This window comes from Mus caroli, unplaced genomic scaffold, assembly GCF_978045245.1.
Source record: "Mus caroli unplaced genomic scaffold, Mus_caroli_1 scaffold_5, whole genome shotgun sequence".
In the NCBI taxonomy this organism is placed as follows: domain Eukaryota; kingdom Metazoa; phylum Chordata; class Mammalia; order Rodentia; family Muridae; genus Mus; species Mus caroli.
The window spans coordinates 141,960,005-141,980,462 of record NW_028227260.1 but is presented as its reverse complement, the minus strand read 5'-3'; the positions used below and the strand labels follow the sequence as shown (position 1 = coordinate 141,980,462).

Sequence of the window (20,458 nt, the reverse complement as noted above, 5' to 3'; positions counted from 1 at the left end):
GTCTCCTTAGGCACCTGTCTAGTTCCATGATTTTTCTGAAGTTCCTCCGATGAGGTGTGGGCTTCAGGGCTACACAGGAGCGGAAAGAATCCTCTTCAGACCCAAAGCCAGTATAAGGTGGGTATTTCCTTTCTATCTTTGGAAGATGAGGAGGCTTACATGAAATGGGCGTAAAGTTATCTACAACAAAACACAGGCAAACAAAACATTAATATTTTTTTGCCCTGATTATAGCTGTTTGGAAAGGTCTGTTATTATTTCAAGATGAACATGGAGATTTTGTAGACTATTTTAAACTCTTTCAAACAAAACATGGCAAAATCCTATGAGAGTCGGTTTTAATCATATTTATAAAAACCACAGAGCTCACTTAATAGTCATTGGCTCAAAAGAGGAAAAAAAGGAGAAATCTTTGTCAAATAAGTAAATATTTAATTTTTTGTCCTCACATTCCAATCTGTGAATATTATTTTTCTCTTCCCTTGACTTTTTCCAATGATATGAAAACTCAAACTTGGAACTTATGCCATCAATTCTGTATTTTAACCTGTAATTTGGCCTTCTCCTATCTTCAGTCAACACTCACTAATAAAAATTATTTTCCAAATAGGACTGACTTCTGACTGCTTCCCTTTTAACTTGTTCTATTAGCCAGCAGCTGCTCCTTGGATTCATTTTTAAGCTCTCTTCCTTACCTCTAATTCAACCCCAAAACACTGTACACTTCAGAACCCCAAAACACTGTACACTTCAGTATTTACTACAAATCAAACAGAAAAGTAAAATCCCTTCTTGTCACCAGCCACTGCTCCAGGTCACTTATTTTATTACTCAAGATAAAACTGCAACTGTAGCTATAATGAAGCAAAAAACACAAACAGCTAAGGCTGCATGATTGTCTCCACTCTCAAAGAAGTGTGATGTGATCAATACTGTTCATCTTATTTTTTACTTATCAGGTGTAAGAAAGGAGAAGTGGGGACAAACTTTCAATACCCGTAGAAGCTCTTAGGTAATCATTTATGGAGCTATGTAATCTCTAGAAGCAACTGTGCTTCTTAGAACAAATAACATACTGACTCAATCTATCTAAGTCACTGTGTTTGACCCACCACAAATGGCAAAGGAGATTCTAGAACATCTAAAACAAAACTAAGACACATGGACCACTTTTTATGTCTTCCTCCAGCTTGATAGGCGTTTCAGTTTTGAACAACAGGAGTTCTACAAATGTAAATATTTCCTTTTATTTTCCATAGTCAAACTTCTAATAGAAGAAAGAATCTACATTTTTGGTATACTATTAGAAAAAAAATACCCATCAATTTGTCATGTAAAACACTCTAATTCTACAACTGAAGTGCATCTTTTAAATCATCAAAATGCTAAGAGTGTGAAGTAATTTCTAATTCCAATTTGAAAACATTTTCAGCTTTCAACTTTCCTTAGATTTCCTAGATGCCTTTGTGTGAGATTTCTTGATGCACAATCCCCAGAAGAGAATTGTTCCATCTTAACAGAAATTGCTCACAGCAGACATGTTGACAAATATTTCTCACTGGCTGGGTGAAAGGGGAAAAGTAGTGTGTCCTTACAGTCTCCTGATCCTCTTGTAATGTTCTTTTTGCAACTGAAGAGACATCTTGGTAATAAGAGAAAAGCTCAAATTTTCAAAGTTGAATTGCAGTAGACTCTATCCTTGCTCACCATTACATCAAAATCACTACTGTCTGCTACATCCTAATCTGAGTGCACTAGACAAAAATTGTGATTTTTAATCACAAAGTCATTAAAAATATATTCTCCAGTCTTCATTACTAGTCATAAAGATGGTGTTGCTTTCTTAACTACCTAATTTTTGAAACACATTTAAGTAAGAAAAGAAACAATTTAGAGCTTTCCTCTGCACCCACAGTGCCATCTAGTGTATAAAAACTGAGAACTCTTCCACTGCCTCACCCTTGACTTTTATAACATACAGACCTGTTTTGGAAATCTTAGCTCAAGATTCAACTTTAAGTCACATCTCCCTGAATAGCTCACATAGGTTTACAAAGCCACAGAATCATATGTGAATAAGAAGTTGGCTGTAATGACCACCCCATCTACCCTGCCTATTCAGGTACTCAGAAACATCGAGCAAATGAAAAGGTGCATACTTTTGTACAAAGCATCTCCCCAAATGTATTCTATGGCTGATATTTAGGTAGACACTGAGACAGTCATGTCTTCCAAATATACTGATTTCTCTAATTCCAAATGACTTGTACACATATATGAATTCAATGGCTAACCATAACTGACTAGATTCTAAAAAAAATGCAGAGAGATTGTGTATAGAAATGGAGTCTAATGATTCTATTTGCCATCTCAAATGGAAGCACTATTCAGGAAAGTCACCAAATAATTACCTCAAAGTTGCCTTGCGTGATCTAGCAACCCAGGCTTTAGGAAATCTGAAGCTTACATAATTTTGAAGAAATGTTTCAAGCCGAAAGAATGCCAGATTATTAAGTTGACTTTAGGCCAGGACTTTGGACTAGGACCCCTAGAAAGGAAGAACCTTGAAAACAGTACAACCATCCTAAGCTTCAAAGCTGCTTGTAGCCAATACTTAGATTAAACAATTAGTGAAGTAAGCAATCTCAAAACTCAAAGTTCTAGTCTAAAATCATCCTCACTAACTCTAAGGGTGGTTGGGAGGACGTAAAATTGTGAAGTCCATCAAGGCCATGTGATAAAATCATAAACCAGTTCTATATTTTTTGTTACAATCTCAAGTGATCACTGACTTTTCTTCTGCCATGTCTCCTCCTTCTTTCAAGTCCTAAAAATTCAGAGATAGCCAGCACTGAATACAGAAAATGAAAGGCATTTTTTTTTTTTTTTTTTGGTTTTTCGAGACAGGGTTTTTCTGTATAGCCCTGGCTGTCCTGAAACTCACTTTGTAGACAGGGCTGGCTTCGAACTCAGAAATCTGCCTGCCTCTGCTTCCCAAGTGCTAGGATTAAAGGTGTGCGCCACCACGCCCAACTCGAAAGGCACTTTAAAATTATTTTCCAACCATAATTTCAATATAAGTACTCAAAACCATTGAGAATGAATGATTATGTTATTGTTTTAGTTTTGCATGTCACAAAAAATAATGACTAGATATTATTACTATAAACTGGGTATGGTGGTAATTGCCTATAAATCCCAGTATTGAGAGGCTGAGTCAGGAAGTTAGCCTAAATTTATGGCCCATTTGTGTTACATAGGGATTAACAATTCAACCAGGACTACATAGCAAGACAGTGTTAGAGAGAGGAATGGAGACAAAAGAGAGAGGGTAAACAGGGTAGAGAGAAGAGAGTAGAAAAATCTTATTAATAAATAACCTAAGGCATAAATTCCTAGATAAGAACAGTTAAAATTCAAATCTTGGTCTTCTTAGTACAAGAAATACAATCTAGAAGTCTTTGAATCTATTTAAAATCTTCATATATAAGAAAGAACAACTGACTTCTACCTGGCAGGCAAGCCACCAGCAGCAAGATAGCCACGGTGGTTGATATAGGAGTTACACTGGACAAGACTGTGTGAGACAGCTATAAAATTATCATCTCCTTGGAATACTAAAATAAATGAAAGACTCCCATCTTTCTATGAGACTGCATCTCATACAGAGGTCCAAATGTCTTTCAGAATTCTATCAAGCCTTGTACTTCTACACAAATACAAGAGGTAACCATTCAGTGTCTTTGAATTGTAACCAACTTCTTTTCTTTGTCTGCCATTTTTTTCTGCCCTAAAGTAAGATTACTTTGTAAGACAATAATGCATTAGAGATTTCTCTGGGGGCTGGGGAGACAGCTCAGTTGGAAAAGTTGCTGCACAAGCATGAATATCTGAGCCCTATACCAACCATCCACATAAAAACCAGGCATATGTTTATAATATCAGCTTGGGGAGATGGGGATTACTGGCTAGCCAGTCTAGCAGAGCTGATAAAGGCTATGTTCAGTGAGAGTCTGCATCTCAAAAATAAGGTAGAAAGCCAGGGAGGAAGACACCCAACATTGATCTCTTGCCTCCACATACACATGCACCTACCAACAGGGACACAGAAACTCCCTCACCCTGCTTTCTTCAAAGATCACAATTAATAGTAGCACTATTTCTGCTTTGGGTTTCAATAACACTAAAATATAATGTATAAAATTTCTTCTCATCAATTTTAAGGCCACATGAATTATAAGCAAAATTATCATCCTTACCATCATATTAATGCTGAACAGATTATTCATTAAAATTGCTTTTTAATGGTTATGTCAACTGATAAAGTACATAGAAAAGTTTCTCATCCTTATAAATATTTTTATCAACACGTCATAGCCACTAATGAAGAAAAATAAAGATCACTTCTTTAATTTTTTTAAATGTTAGAAATAACTACATTTAAGTAACATGAAATATATTCATTTAACTTGAAAAAAACCAGAGAAAGCAAATGTATCAATCCACTTCTCTAGATTCTGCCATAGATATAATCTACAGTCATTTGTAACATTAAGTGTGGTATTAAAACTTTAAAAAATGTTATGTAATGGTATTTGTTAAATAGGACATTTTAACATGCTGTGAGAAATATTAAAAAGTCACTGTGACTACAAAAATACATCCTAATTTTGTATTTGCATAATTTTCTTAAAAATATGCGGTTGTATTAACTTTAAAGGCACAAAATACATTTTTATATAATATAATAAAATCTATAGAGGGAGCAAAGGAAATGGATGAAAAGATATTGAACACTAGGACAATATAACTGGAATGAATGGACTTCAGGACATTTGAAGAAGATACATATACCCAGGACAGCTAGGCTTGGGGCACACCAGAGAAGTCACATTACATCAGAAAATTCCCTAGAGAAGCTACTAAGATATATCACTACACCATTCATTTTTGCCTGAAGCAAATATTATGGTCTCAAATCAAGCAAACATCAGCCAAATGTTGAACTCTCTGTTTAGAAAATCATATGCTGTTTTAGAATTGTTATGGTACTCAGTCTTCTACCAACAACCTTAAATGAAAGTAATCTTCAGGTGTTTTTAATGGCTTTCAGTGAGCTAACATCCAATTTCCAATCTTCATTGAAGGTGTACTGGTTCTAAACAGATACCTATATTTATTAAGGGCAAATTCTCCCCAATGAATTATGGTCCACTAGACACTTCTCTAGAGCAGCTCTCATCTGCACATTTCTGGATGATTTTTGTTTATAATCCTTAAAGTAAATATGTTCAACTGTGTCCACTCAAAGAAGCAATTTTAAATATTAGCCACCAAACCTGACTCTTGTTTGATCTAGACATGTTCATGAATCTAGAATACAGATGTGTTAAAACAAATTCCCTTTGTATAACACAAAGTCCTTTTTATTCTAATCCATTAGTGTTCTTTATACACCTTCCCTCAGTATATAGCTTCCCAGGAAATGTATAATACTCAGTGCACATACATGCAAGGTAGGCAGGCAGGCCTTCTCTTATTCTAGAAACATCTTGTATATTTTTATAACTTTTTCATATAATATTTTGACCATGTTTTCTCCTCGTCTAACTCCTCCCAGATCCTTCTCACCTCCCCACCCACCTAACTTTATATTTTAGTCCTTCTCTTTAAAAACAAAACAACCCCTTCCACAAACACAAAATGAAAATCAAAACAAAAAGGCAAAAGATAAATGAAACAAAAACATGTCAAAATGAAACAAAATATCTAAGACTCTTATTTTTCAGGAAGTACATTTCGCAGAAGTACACATCAATCCTCCAGGTCAGTGAAAAATACACATGCTCAAATTCAGCCCACTATGGATTTTTAAAAGCACTGTATCATGTATGCATGCTTTTTCTGTCATTTCCCCTAAACAATAACAACTATTAGCATAGCACTTAAATTGAATTAGGTATCAGAAGTAATATAAAAACTGATTTAAAGTAGCAAGGCACCATAACTTGCTTGTTACCTAAGTTACATAGAAGGCTAAGGTGAAAGGATTGCAAGTTCAAGACCAGACTAAGCAATATGATTAGACCCTGTCTCAATTTAAATGAATGGGTGTGTGAATGCATAATGATGTGTATAGGTTTTTTGCAAATACAAACCATTTCATGTAAGAACATTAGGCATCCCTCAGAGGTAGGTATAGAGGAAGGGCCAGTAATAATTTGCTGCAAATACTGAAGAAGGATTATATAGAGAACTAGGTACCATCACACTAATTCCAAACCTCACCCTGGTAGGTTAGCAAATCCTATCCATTTCCACAGCAGCAGATATGTGGACCATGGGTAGAGACAAATCTTAGGAAGTAGGTAGAGCTGACTGGCAGAACTTCAAAAGACTGAGAATGAGAGTTTAACAATTGAAGGCTTGGATATTAGATTTTAAAGCACATCCTCTGCCTGCTTCTAGACTCTCATAATAGTGTGCAGTATGCTACAGGTCCCAGATCCCCTTTTCTAGTCTATAAACCTAGCCTACTGTGCTGACCTAAGTACAAAGTAGGCATTTAATAAATCACTAGTTCTTACTAAACTACATTTACTTGCCTAGAATGGAATTAAGTCGGCCATCATTGGGAAGAGAGGACCCTTGGTCTTGCAAACTTTATATGCCCCAGTACAGGGGAACGCCAGGGCCAAGAAGTGGGAGTGGGTGCATAGGGGAGGAGGGCTGGAGTAGGGGGAAGGGTATAGGGGACTTTCAAGATAGCATTTGAAATGTAAATAAAGAAAATATCTAATTAAAATTTTGAAGAAAAAAAAACACAGAAAAAAAAAAGAAGAAGTTCGAGGCCAGCTGGTCTACAAAGTGAGTGCCAGGACAGCCAGGGCTACACAGAGAAACCCTGTCTCGAAAAACCAAAAAAAAAAAAAAAAAAAAAAAGAAAAAGAAAAGACAAACAGGAGACCTAGCTGGGCCTCACCAGAAAATGCAAAGCTAACTGGTACACAAGAGATTACTGTAGAGAACTTGAGTGAGTATCATCCATTGTAGGCAAAAATTAAATGAAAAGATTTAACATTTCTAGTTCAAGTGTCCTACCAAAATACTGAGGACTATAGCAAGAAAGACACTTATAGGGGGAAACGGAAGCCTCTGGCATGAGGTAATTGAATTCTTGGCTCTTTCTCTCTGTTGCATAACCTTGGACAACTGAGCTTAGTGGGCCTCAGTTTCCTTTCCACTAACATGGAGACAATGAGTCTGCTTATAGAAGCTTATTTTTAGGAATATGAAGAGAACAAAAGTAAAATCTTAACCAGGGCATAAAGCAGTCAAAGTGTTAAAAATATTTTCTAACCAACTTATCACTTACCAACTCCATACTTTGTCCTATAATAGGTCTTGGTAAACTCATCACAGTCACAGAGGAGGACTTTTCTTCCCCATACATTGATGGTGGCACCTATAGACAGGTCCTGGTCTGTGTAAAAGTCTTGCTCTACTTTTCCTAGCTGATAAAACAGAGGAAGATAGCATTGGCCCTATGGATCTGCCCAAGAACTACATGCCTTTTCCTAAGAAAATAATTTTTAAAGCTTAATTATATTATTTATAACTAAATTTTAAAATCAAATGAATTAATTTGTATCCGTTTGTGTACATGTGTGTATGGTATGTCTTGTATACATATGTGTACACTTCATGCTGAGTATAGATGTACAAGTGCCACACACCGTGGATGTGTTGATACTTACCTTCCATCTCATTTGAGACAGGGTCTTTTTGCTGTTAGGTACTGTGGTCGCTAGACGAGTTAGCCTTTGAGTGGCTGGAGATTCCCCTCCTTGCCCTTCCTATATCACCCATAAGAGCACCGGTATTACAGATGAACATTACTGTGTCTGAATTTGTATATGTTTTGGGTGGGATGGTTTTATATTTAGGTCTTAGGTCTTCACATTTGTACAGCAAGCACTTTCCCCACTCAGCTGTTTCTCAGCCTATCTAAGCATTATTTGATCATTGTAGTACTTGTACAAGCAATACAGGGCATATATTTCTATATGCATTTAAGTATGTCTAATATTGACAAAGGGCAATAAAATGTATATATTCTATATCTCTTGATTTCATTCACTAGCTCACAGGCAAGAATATACAATTCACCCCAATATCCAGGTTTCTCAATGTCTCATTGAAAATCAGTAATAAAACTTCAGGATCCTCACCTGGTATTTATCCAGCAGATAGCCATCTGCTCGCCATTCTGACAAGCCTCCATACACATTGAGAACTGCTCGATCTGTTATCTGTCCTGGTTGGTAGATTCCAGGTGGGCCAAACTGTAAAATAAAACCAAACCATGATATCTGTCTCCATGAAAGAGATGGTGCAGTCTCAGAATAAATTCCAGAAGTGTGCATTGCACAGTTCTTTCCTAACATCTGCAAGAAGCCACAGAGTCTATCTACCTCTGTTCTACTGCCACACATCTTCACAGCCCTGATAAATACACATTTTTCCTCTAATACTTCCATGCTATAGGTTTTCAGCTTTTTTGCTCTTTTACTTTTGTTTCTGTGACAAGGTTTCATACACAAGAAAATGACCTCAAACGTATGTAGTTCTGGATCTTCCTTCTGATCTTCCTCTGCTAACTCCCACCAGCTGAGATTAAAGCATATGTCACCACACCCAGGCTTCAAGACTACAAGTAGCCATCTGCTTAGTTCTCCATACACTGTAGAGGGAATCTTTTGTGCAATGTACAGATGCTTCATCTGTCAATACAAAAGCCTTTGGCCGATGAGGTGAGGCAGGATTAGAAGGTAGGACATCTGGTAGGGCAAGAGACTGGATTTCTGGGATGGAGACAGGCACTGAGAAGGGTTCACCCTGGTACACTGATGGAGACAGCAGCAAAATACTGAGGACCACATGGCAGCCACATGGCAGAACTTAGAATAGGATAACAGGATGATTAAGTTATAAGCTAGTCAGGGAACAATTCAAGGCTTTTGTCCTAGGCATTTATTCATACATAAGAAGTCTCAGAGTCACTGTTTTGAGGAACTTGGCATGGGTGGCAAAGCCAACAGCTATAATGTACCATAGGCTCAAGACACTTTCAATATTTCTCCAAGTGTTGTGCAAGCAGGCATCTATTTCCTAAACTGCACACATCCCTAAGGAAGAATGACTGGCTCCTCTTGTTCTGTCTAGCAGGCTATCGAGTCCTAAGGTCAGGCAGCCTGGCATTTCTCTCAGAACTTCAGCTTCTGCAACCCTCTCACCTTAACAACATACTCCTTGCTTTGAGTATCCAGTGTATACCCATCCCTTCTGGATCTCAACCCCATGAGAATCTATACTCCACAAAGCAGGACACAAGCCATTTTCTCTTTCATTATAGCCCAAGAGTTGGTACACACAACTCAATAAATTCTGTTGAATAAATAATTAAAATGAAGCTACTGGTTAAGATATACTGCGAATGTCAAGTGCATCATTTTATCATTTTTAACCTATTTTTCAAAGACATTCTAAAAACAGATTTACCAGGTACCTCTTGGTGGCCTGCTGTGAATATTCTAGAGCTCCCTCAAGAACAAATTCTACCTCCCCCTACACAGCCTTGAAGCAACACAGCAGGACTTCTGGCAGAAGGTACAGAGAATCTGGGAGAGAATCCTGTGAGGATTGAATGGCCAGTGGTTGTTTGCATAAGAAATGAGTGCTCTTGATAACCTTCTCAAAAACAGTAAGAATGCGGTTTAAATATTTTATCCAAATTAGAAATAAAACTCAAAATAGACCTGTGAAAAGGAATAGTGTTTCTCTGTAACCTGATAGGAATTAATAAATGGATCTTCAGATAGTGGCTCTTGCTATAACATTTCATTTAACCTGTCTAGTTATGGAAGCTGTTAACTTCATTTTAAAGATGTGGAAATGTGTGTTCAAAGAGCATGAGTGACTTGTCCATGCTCATATGGCTATCAGAGACAAATCCACAATTCTAATCTATGTGTCATTCCTGCTGTGCCAGTTATATTCCCTCTCAAATTCTGACATAATTTGCAGAAACAAATCTTACAAATCTCCATACTAATGAAAATGCCAATGGCATACTGTCATTGGTTACTGGCTATTTGGTGACTAGTCACTATACTCAAAATTGTGATTATCTCTTTCCCATATACTTGGGCATATGAGTATATTCACATGTGTGAGTAGGTGTGTGTGTGTGTGTGTGTGTGTGTGTGTTAGTAGCCAGATCAATACCATGGGATCTCTTTGGTAGGCTATAGGAGCTTTTGAGTATTCCACTCAAAGCTCCTCAATTAACTTCAAGAGTGTCTAAAATTTCATAATACTGTGATAAACAAAAACTAGGTTCCTTCCCTTACACATCTTCCTTTCATTTACTTGCCATAAGTGTGCTAGCTAGTTTGGGTTTTTTTTTGGGGGGGAATGAGGGGGGTTGTCCTGTTGTTTGTCAACTTGACATAAGCAAGGGTCCTTTGGGAAGAGGAAAACTGTCATCACAGAGCCATCCACACCATTCCAAATAATGACTCAAACCTCTTGGCCCACAAACATACTCAAAACTGCTTACCTTGGGAAGCTTACCCCTCCGAAGGAATGACGACATAGCATCCCGGCCTGAATTAGATGGCAGTACTTCCCTGATTTCAACAGTACCATCACACAGGAAGTAGTGCAGGACAAGTTCTCTACGGTCCCCAAACAGTGAGGTTGAATCATCCCACAAGCAGAAGAAACGCAAAACCTTCCCATCATACTGGATGAATCGTTTCAGGGTGTCAAAAGATTGATAGGGACGAAAGGGATCCACAAACTCTAATGTCTGCAAATGGAGAAAGAGGAAGAAATGTAGCAAGCTTTATGTAGTCATGTCTGGGAGGCAGACAGGTAATATAAAGTTTTGGTTTTTTTTCTGTAGACAATTCTGTCATCCTTTTTTAAAAACTTTAAATTAAATATTATGCCATACAGGTATACAAATTCACAATCAGTTTTAACTTTAACAACATTATGAACTAACTAGTACCCCGGAGCTCTTGACTCTAGCTGCATATGTATCAAAAGATGGCCGAGTCGGCCATCACTGGAAAGAGAGGCCCATTGGACTTACAAACTTTATATGCCCCAGTACAGGGGAACGCCAGGGCCAAAAAGTGGGAATAGGTGGGTAGGGGAGTGGGGGGGAGGGTATGGGGGACTTTTGGGATAGCATGGGAAATGTAAATGAGGAAAATACCTAATAAAAAGGAAAAAAAAGAAAATATTAAAATCATATTCTACAAACATCATGGAAATATTATTGATAATTGTTCTCACTGTGCTTGAAATTAGCATTTACTTAACTGATAATCTTTTTTAAGTAAACTGATTGTTAGACAATGTACAGAGATATGTAATGCGTTTTAAATACTCTCTCATTATGTCAGGTGGTATTCATATAAGGGCTATATATATTTCTTACTGATTCATTTTAATATTTTAATCTACTTTACTATGCGTAATTCCCAAAGAATACTCTCTCTGTTTTGAAACAATATAACATTTAACATTATATACAGGAGCCTCAGTTATGGATAGTATTAAATATTCATTAATGATATTTTTAGGGTATGAAAGGATATGAATATAAAAGTTGAACAAAATTTTATGTATTTTATGATTTTCAAAATGCTCAATGGTATTGTTTGATGTATAAAATGCATTTATACAATAAAAATTTAAGAAAAAAGAATACAGGCAAATATTAGGAAGCTTTTCATAATTGTTAAATAACATTTTAACATACTAAACTATATTTCTGGGTTATGTTTGAAGTGGACTTTTCTTAAAGCCTTAAATTTTATTAAGAATGAATAAACCTAATTTATAGTGAGAAACCAGAACAGTAATTGTGCCCTCCCCCCAGCCTTGAGCAGGCTGGCTCAGACCTTGTTTGCCACAGTTGCTAGCTCACCTAGGGTGGAATCCTCTGACCTAAGTAAAGTCTATTAACATCTGCTGCTTCCTCCAAGATGCCACTACCTGCTGAGAGGCTGAACCTGTTTTCCTGACAAGATCCTGACATAGCAAAGAGATCCTGGCAAAGTGGGAGATGGGTTCCTCTCTTTATAAGCTCAGATTCATAAGTAATCATTGGGCCTTGATCAGAGAAATTTGTCTTGGCTCATTATTTCTCTCACTGTCTTTCCCATCCAACCCCAGCTTTCCTTTTAGGAAACCAGTAATCTGTGGCCACTGGCAGCTACAAGTAATTGTTTCTGTAGAGGGGATATATCAAGAAGGAGTGACTTGAGGAGACTGGACTAAAAAGGGAAACAAAGGAATATTTTGATGTTATGGGCAATAGTCTGTATCTTTTATTTTTTGTTTTCTGCCATGCTGTTGATTGAACTGAGCATCTTACACATGCTGTGGAGATGTTCTATGGGTGAGCTATATCCCCAGCCCCAAATATTTTACATCTTTTCATACTGGTTACTTTGGTGTACACATTTTCCAAACACTGACCTGCATTGACTTAAGATTTGACCTGCATTGATTTAAGATTTATAAACCCAATCTTAATCTGACTATATTTTCACTTTAAAAATCTGTCTTTCTACCAGAAATCACTCATGTCTGTGTGTATGCATGCATGTACACGTGTACATACATGTGTGTATATGCAAAGATAAGAGAAAGAAATGTATTTGTGGTTTAATTTTGCTCAAAAAAATTTCAGATATCCAAGAAATGGACATAGGAACAGAGCCAATGGAGATCTTCCACTCCACACAGAAACCCTATCTGGCTAGACTACTCTAGAAACATTGAGATCCATGGTCTTCTTGGAGCATCTTTCCTTCAATTTGCAACCTTTTAGCTCTGCCTTAAAGTATAGCTGCTCCATTCTATCTTGTATAAGCAAATTATGTTGTTATGTAAGAAAAGACTCAGTTGGGAAATGTTATCCCAAATTGAATTATATAATCATTCTATAAATTCCTGAAATTTTGGGTTTATTCAGGGCAGTCTAGCCTTACTCTTATTTCAAGAGGAAAACAAGAAAGCCTTCTAGAGGTTCTACTATCCTTATCCTTGATATTTAAGTGAAATTATGGGACCTCTGCTTTTATGAATTAAAATGCTTTTAATGTATAAGTGCCAAGAAATGCATTATTGGTCATATACCATTAAGATCTTGTTCAGTTTAAGCAAAATAGTTTAACTTTACATATCAATGCAGCAGCAAACACTTAACTAAATCCATAAAACCTAATATAAAAGCCTCTTATTAAACTCTCAATTTTCTCAAGATTTCTATCTTTATTCATGAGTTTTCTTTGCCCTAATAGAATACCAAAATGGTTCCCAAAGTCTGAAGGAAAATTATTTAGAACATTTGATTTTCCTTGGTATTTACCTCCAATTATTGCCACAAACTTTTTCTTCCCTAGAAGACTATAAGATTTGACAGTATGTTGAATTTTATGAAATTAATATAATTTACCATCATCCACAATCACTATCATACAGTAATAACTGTTGGTGGATACATGTAGATATATGCAAGGAGCAATAACTTCTATGGTCCTTTTTCCTTCAGATTCTCTCTGAGGCTTCAAAAGACTTTGTATTTATCATTCAGGGCACATGAAGGACATAAAAAAATGAGTCCAAACCTGGAAAATCTTTTACCGTGATATAAAGTTATTCTACCTTAGATATTCCATGACTAATAATACATATACTTCACAGGAGGATTGTATACCTACAACATCAAAGAATAATTTGCTGAGGCTAAGAGCCAGGTACAGGGGAATGATCTCACACATAACTTTTAATGAGAGGTTAAGAAACAGAATCAAAGGGAATTTCATTTTAAATTTTGTTAATTTGAAAGAAAATGAATTATAAGTTTTGAAAACAGTAAAAATCAGTTAAAAATCAACCTATGGAGAGAATAATTATAATAGTAGCTATCCTGGAAAAGCAGGAGTGAGTGGGTTTGTGAGCGGGGGAGGGGAGTGGGATAAGTATTTTTGGAGGGGAGACAAGGAAAGGGGATAACATTTGAAATGTAAATAAAGAAATTATCTAATTAAAAAAAAGGAGTGGTTATCATGGAGGAGAAAAATCTAGGAGGAAGGAAGAAGGAACTGTTCAATATTTTAGTTTGTATGCAGGTTAAGACTCATTCCAAAGTACATTTAGGGCTTATATGTTTGGATATGTGTAGTCATATATTGTGATGGTTTGTATATCCTTGGACCAGGGAGTGGCACAATCTGAAGGTGTGGCCTTGTTGGAATAGGTGTGACTTGGTTGGAATGGGTGTGTCACTGTGGGTGTGGGTATAAGATCCTCACCCTAGTTGCCTGGAAGTCAGTCTTCCACTAGCAGCCTTTGGATGAAGACATAGAACTCTCAGCTCCTCCTGTGCCATGCCTGCCTGGATACTGCCATGCTCCCACCTTGATGATAATGGACTGAACCTCTGAACCTGTAAGCCAGCCCCAATTAAATGTTTTTGTATAAGACTTGCCTTGGTCATGGTGTCTGTTCACAGCAGTAAAACCCTAACTAAGACATATATCAACAACAAAAAATAGGAGTGGTAGCACAAATCTGTAATCCCAACATTTAAGAATCAGGAAAACAGTGAATTCAAGTTCAGCCTGAGTTACACAGTGAATTCAAAACTCTTCTGTGTCATTTAGTGAGAACCTGTCTCAAGAATCTGCAAATGATTAAATACAAAATAAAAATACAAAGAGAAATAAATGACAATAATGGAAATTAAGGTAAGAATCCAGAGATTTCCAGTCTACTCCCAATAATGAGCCCTGCTAGGTTTGTAACCTAACCAATGATTCTTCTTTAGGTATTTAGAGCCTTCTAGAAAACAGAAAACTAGGGTCAAGTGATCAGTTTAAAGAACTGCAGAACAATAACAGTGAGTCTTTATTCCTTACAGTAAAATAAGATTTTAAACTCAATCATATCTCATAACTGGAATAAATACAAACCATAGTTAATTCACTCTTCTAGAATATTCCAGCATACATGTTCACAAAGTTCCAAGAATGAAGAAAGGGCATGTTCAAAGTTTGGTTTATCGAATCAGTTGTACAGAAGACATTTTTTCCCAACCAGAAATAGGCAACTAAACCCAGAAAATACAGGCAGAGGAAATGTGGGCTCAACTCACATTCTATTGGTAACCACAAAACTAATTATGGGCTCCTAGACATTATCCTTCCTACACAGTTCACTAAATATGCTACAGCTGGAAGGGAGGATCCCAAAAAGTACTGGAGATTAAGGGTGAAGGGAGGCAGCAAGAAAGGGAATGAGAAGATTGTTCCTGTTCTGTGGCCACCATTTGGGTTTCCTTTCTATCCAAAGAACAAGAAGACAGCTCTCATAACCATAGTTTTCTCTGGAGATAAGAAGTCACATATGTGTCTGTTCTTACCTCTCTCCGCATCTTCATGTAGGGATCGATTGGACGTTGTTCTGGAGGATTCAATTTGATTCCTATTTTCTTCAAAAAGTTTTTTGTAAATGGATCGCAATCATAAATCTTGAACGTGCGCCCATAGAAGACAACACTTACGTTGATATTGAAGTCATACACAGTATAGAACTGATCATCATTGGGAGGGGGGAAAGGAATACGTTGACGCCTGATAGAAGTGCCTGGGGAATAAATAAAATGCAGTTTTCAGTTATTTGGCTAGCAGGAAGTTATGGTATATCTAAGTAACAATGCTGAATGCTTCCCTGTAGCAGGATAGAAAGCAAGGGGCTGTTTCTAAGAAGCAACATTATACATTCAAACTCAAGTAAAAGTGAAAAAGACTTTTTAGGTCCAGAGTTCTCTGACCAGACTGATAAGAAATTTGAATTTCCTAAGTGTTGATAGGGAAGTATTTTTATAAGCCATAAAGACTAGAGGACAGTGATGGATATAAAAGAGGGGTAGTATTAGCATGGTAAGCAAAAATGCCACTCTGTCATGTACTTATCTGTCCTACAGAAAAAATAGGCTTGCTTTCAGTTACTATAGGGAACTTAATACATTCAATAAACAAGGCATTAAGGCCCCAAAGTAAAGTGCTCATAAAAGGTACAAGAGGCTAAAAATTAAATAAATAAACTAAAAAGATTTAGTTTCTATGTAGCAGCACTATGATTTACAGCTTCAATAAGCATGAATGATTTTAGGATGCTTGGAAACTTTATAAGAATCCTTGTTCATCTAGAAATGTAGTCTTCCTTCTTTGTCCAGTAGCTCTGCTTATATCCACCCAACCACCACCAAATGCAGATTTATAGAGACTTCATAGGTTCTTGATTTCATCACATCTTCCATATACAATCCTATGGTGCTAACTGTCTTAATAGAGAAAAAAAAGGATAATTCACTATTTAATAGTAGTAAACAGCAGCAAAAGGGATAAGACAACACCTACAAATGTAAGTGGTACAACAAGAGAAGAACCCTGATTTTAGGGAATCTTGACCTTCTGCGGGCAGCTAGGAGTCTTACTAGACTGAACAATAAACATGTCTGCCCTTTCTGATTCAGGAAAGGACTTCCTCTATCTTCCAAGGCTATAAGCCAACCTGCACTAGAAAACAAGGGCATTTTTGTCTTTCTAAAGCTGTCTGTGTATATAAAGAGCTTTGAGGAGTGAGCTTTGAGAAAAGTGCTGTCTATATATCAAGATATACAGAAATGGAAGCTAAACATGCAGAGTTATCTCTCAATATGTATTACTGACTTGGGCCTGCAACCTACCCTCAGAGTAAAGGGGAAAAGAACCAAAGGACCTCACATTGCTAATAATCCAGTAACATGTGGATTGTGTGACTTCAGTATGGAAACATTTTAATATAAAGATGTTAACTTATGCTCTTAGTGTTGTATATAGTATTGAGAATAGTGCCTTTTTGCAAAGTGTAAAAATACTTAAGGCTTATTCATTATTGTTCATTATAACAACAGTTAATGAATAATATTAATGTGCCAGGAACTGTGTTGGGCACTGTTCCATTATTCTACTTATCTTTTCAGTTTGTTGAGGAAACTTAAGCAAAATCATTTTCATCTTCTTTTCTTTATAGAGAATTTTAATTACTTGGTACATTAGATTAAAATGATACAACTATAAAATTAGAACTGGCATAGACTATTTTTAAACATACTACATAAAAGATGATATAATTTTACTGTAAAGAATTACATTTCAACTAGTTTTTAATTCATGTCATTGAAAACAAAATGCAAATTATTTAATCATTCAAAATTAGACATTTAGAGCAAATTGCATACTTAAAAATCTATAAAAGGATGGGCATTTCAGATATTTCCAGGAACTATTATACATCTCTTTAAAAATAGTTGGATTGTGGCAGGTTATTAAATACTCAACAATCTGGAGCTTCTTCAAAACTTTCATCTATGGAACTAGGGAAGTAGCTCCATGGATAAAGCACTTGTCTGGATCCCCAGAACCCTCAGAAATGCCTGGCTGGAGTGGCAGCTGCCTGTAGCCCTACTACTCAGGAAACAGAGACAGAGATAACCAGGGCAAGCTTCCAGCTGTCCATATTAGAATGAATCTGTGAGCTGCAGGTTCAATGAGAGAACCTGCTTCAATAAATAGAGAGAGAACAAGGAAGATACTCTGGCATTGACTTTGACCCTTTACATGCACGTACATATACATGCACACTATATATACAAGTGCCAAAAAAGTGCAACCATAGTGTGATGATTTGATCCCCAATAATCTTGGGCAATTGAATACCTGGTCCCCAATTGATTACACTATTTGGGAGCTATAGGAAGTGTAACCTTGTTGGGAGAAGTATGTCACTGGTGGCAGGCCTTTAGTTAGTTCTGCTTTGTGCTTGCTGTTCAATAAATAAGCCCTTACCTTCATTTTTGCTCTCATACCTTAAGTCCACCATCATGGACTCTCACCCTCTGGACCCATAAGTTCAAATAAACCTTTATTCTGTAAGCTGCTTTGGGCATGGTGTTTTATCTCAGCAATAAAAAAGTAATACACATACTTAACATCTGTACTTAATTTTAAGAATGCAAATAAGCTATAGCTTTGTTAAGTAGGGCTCTAAGTAGGAATACTATCACTTTCAAGACTATGTAGGAGTAGACGACTGCATTTAAATAGTAGTAACCACCATTGCCACTGTAGACCTGGAATAGACTTTTGTTGATACATCTAGTCTTCAATAATACTAGATACAGAGAGCATATGAAAGATCAATGTTTACTTCATAGATGAGAAACTAAAGTTAAGAATGCTTAAGACTCTAGACCAATATTATAATCTAAGAAATGAAAGAAAAACATTTTGAACTTTAGATTTCAGACTAACAAAACATCATTTTCCACAGTTTTTAATGAGTTATATCTCACTGTATATCATCCAGAAAGTACCTAAGTGAAGGAAAAGAATATCTATGGGCAAAATTGAATAGAAATTGGCTAATGAGATGACAGCTACAAGGAAAAGAGAAAATGATGGTCATGCTGCTCTCTCAAAACATCCTGTCCCCCTTCTAAGGACTAATTTCCAGAGACAGCCACCTGTTCTGTGTATCACCCAGCATTTTCACCTTCCATAGTCTACATCTCATACCTCCTTATAGCTTCCTTATGTCAGCGCCCATTATATGCTTTTTAAAATACCAGGAAAGTAGTAACAGAAAACAATCTTGACTATCTATGAGCCAGAAATAGAAAATGGGTCTATTAACCAACAACAACAACAACAAAAATTACGAACAACCAAAACTAAAACAAAACCAAAAACCAAAACAAACAAACAAACAAACACAAACACTAACATCACAAGGTGAATCAGAAACCCAGAGTGGAGCATTTGAAATATGTATGGTTTCTGTATGGTTTCACATGAAAGTTATATATTTCTGTGACCTCTCAATTGTGTACTCTAGGGATTATACCATATATTTATGGAATTTGTGTGTTTATAGTGTTCCATGATAAATGGCAAGGACTCTATCAAGTGTTGTCTATAGAATACCAAAGAAATTGGCAGGGTGCCATATCTTTGGCACACACTGAAAAGCAGTTGTAGTCATTAAGGTAGACAAATACAAAGGAAAGCACCACACCATGGCAGTTCTTTAACTTTTCAGATGTTTATCTTCTCAGCTGTCTCATAAAGCTAACTGGAACACACATCCAAGCATCCAGTGTTTGCCCTCTAGTTTGTCCTCATCTCTCTACCACCCCCCGACACAGTCCTGCTTTAACTCTCTATGCTTAATATGTTTCCATGTCATTCATTCAGTCTTGCCTTAGATTTTGCTCACATCTAAGTTCAGCTTTATAGAATTCACCTTTCAGAATTAAAATTCCAACATTTAGCTCAACCACTATTGTAAGGATATCTACTTTATTTCAGTGGCATTGCATACCTAAGGTGGACAAGATAATATTTATGTGAATGAATATGAAAACAGAATAGCCCTTGTCACTGTATCTACTGAATTTATAATGAGTGATCAGTTATGGCAGAGCACCATTTTCTTCTCTTGTACTCACTTTGTTCATCCACTAATATGACTACCCCAGTTTTACCATTATTTTTCTAAAACATCATCTTTGCAGTATGAGTTTTACAAAAATAACTTTTTCATATACCATTAATCTGACACATACCTAGCAAAAAATAAATAAAATATTAAACATCCTCCATCTTTGAACAGAATGAAAAATAATAAGCATACTACAAGACCCCATTAACAATTCTATCAGTACAAAAATATATCCTGGTATATTATGTAACATCCTCTTGCATTACTATCACTGTGCCTAGTTTCATTACACATTCTATGAATACCTGCCAACCTCTTGGCCCACGACTTCCCCACAATTTTCTTTCATGTTATCCCTTTAGGCTGTCCTTTGTTTCTCTTCTGCCTTTAACTGGGAAAACTTTTTAGGCACCTCTCAGATTCTAAATTCCTAAGTGGCTTTCCTACTTCTAATCCCTCAAGTATCTGGTACCACTGACGATATCTGCATTATATAACAAGCATTATACCCCACTTCCCATTTCCCTTTCTCCTTTCTTTCTTTCCTTCATCTCTCATTGTTTCCACTCTATTTTATTGAATAGTATAAATACATCTTTATTCACCTCTGCTCTTAAATTCTTTTTAAAAAATTTTTGTGTGCTGTATACATACAGATATGTCTATGTGTACATGCTAATATATGTGTGTCTCTGTTTGTCTCTCTGTGTGTCTGTGTCTGTATGTGTAGGCCAGAGGTCAACATCTATTGCTGTCTGCCTTTTTAAAAAGATAGTATCTCTTATTCAACCTGAGACTCATTCAGTAGGCAAGAATAGCTGGAAGA

At 36.4% G+C, this 20,458-nt stretch overlaps 1 protein-coding gene across 1 annotated transcript in view; it reads right to left on the bottom strand.

The window, feature by feature from the left end:
- Efhc2 (EF-hand domain containing 2) overlaps window positions 1–20,458 on the bottom strand; it is a 189,749-nt gene that overhangs the window by 84,191 nt on the left and 85,100 nt on the right. Inside the window, exons 4-8 of the mRNA XM_085837785.1 lie at window positions 15,509–15,732; window positions 10,622–10,873; window positions 8,232–8,345; window positions 7,376–7,514; window positions 15–180 (exon numbers count right to left, since the gene is read on the bottom strand). Of these exons, the coding sequence (XP_085693911.1) occupies window positions 15–180; window positions 7,376–7,514; window positions 8,232–8,345; window positions 10,622–10,873; window positions 15,509–15,732 (895 nt within the window). The remainder of the gene's footprint in view (window positions 1–14; window positions 181–7,375; window positions 7,515–8,231; window positions 8,346–10,621; window positions 10,874–15,508; window positions 15,733–20,458) is intronic.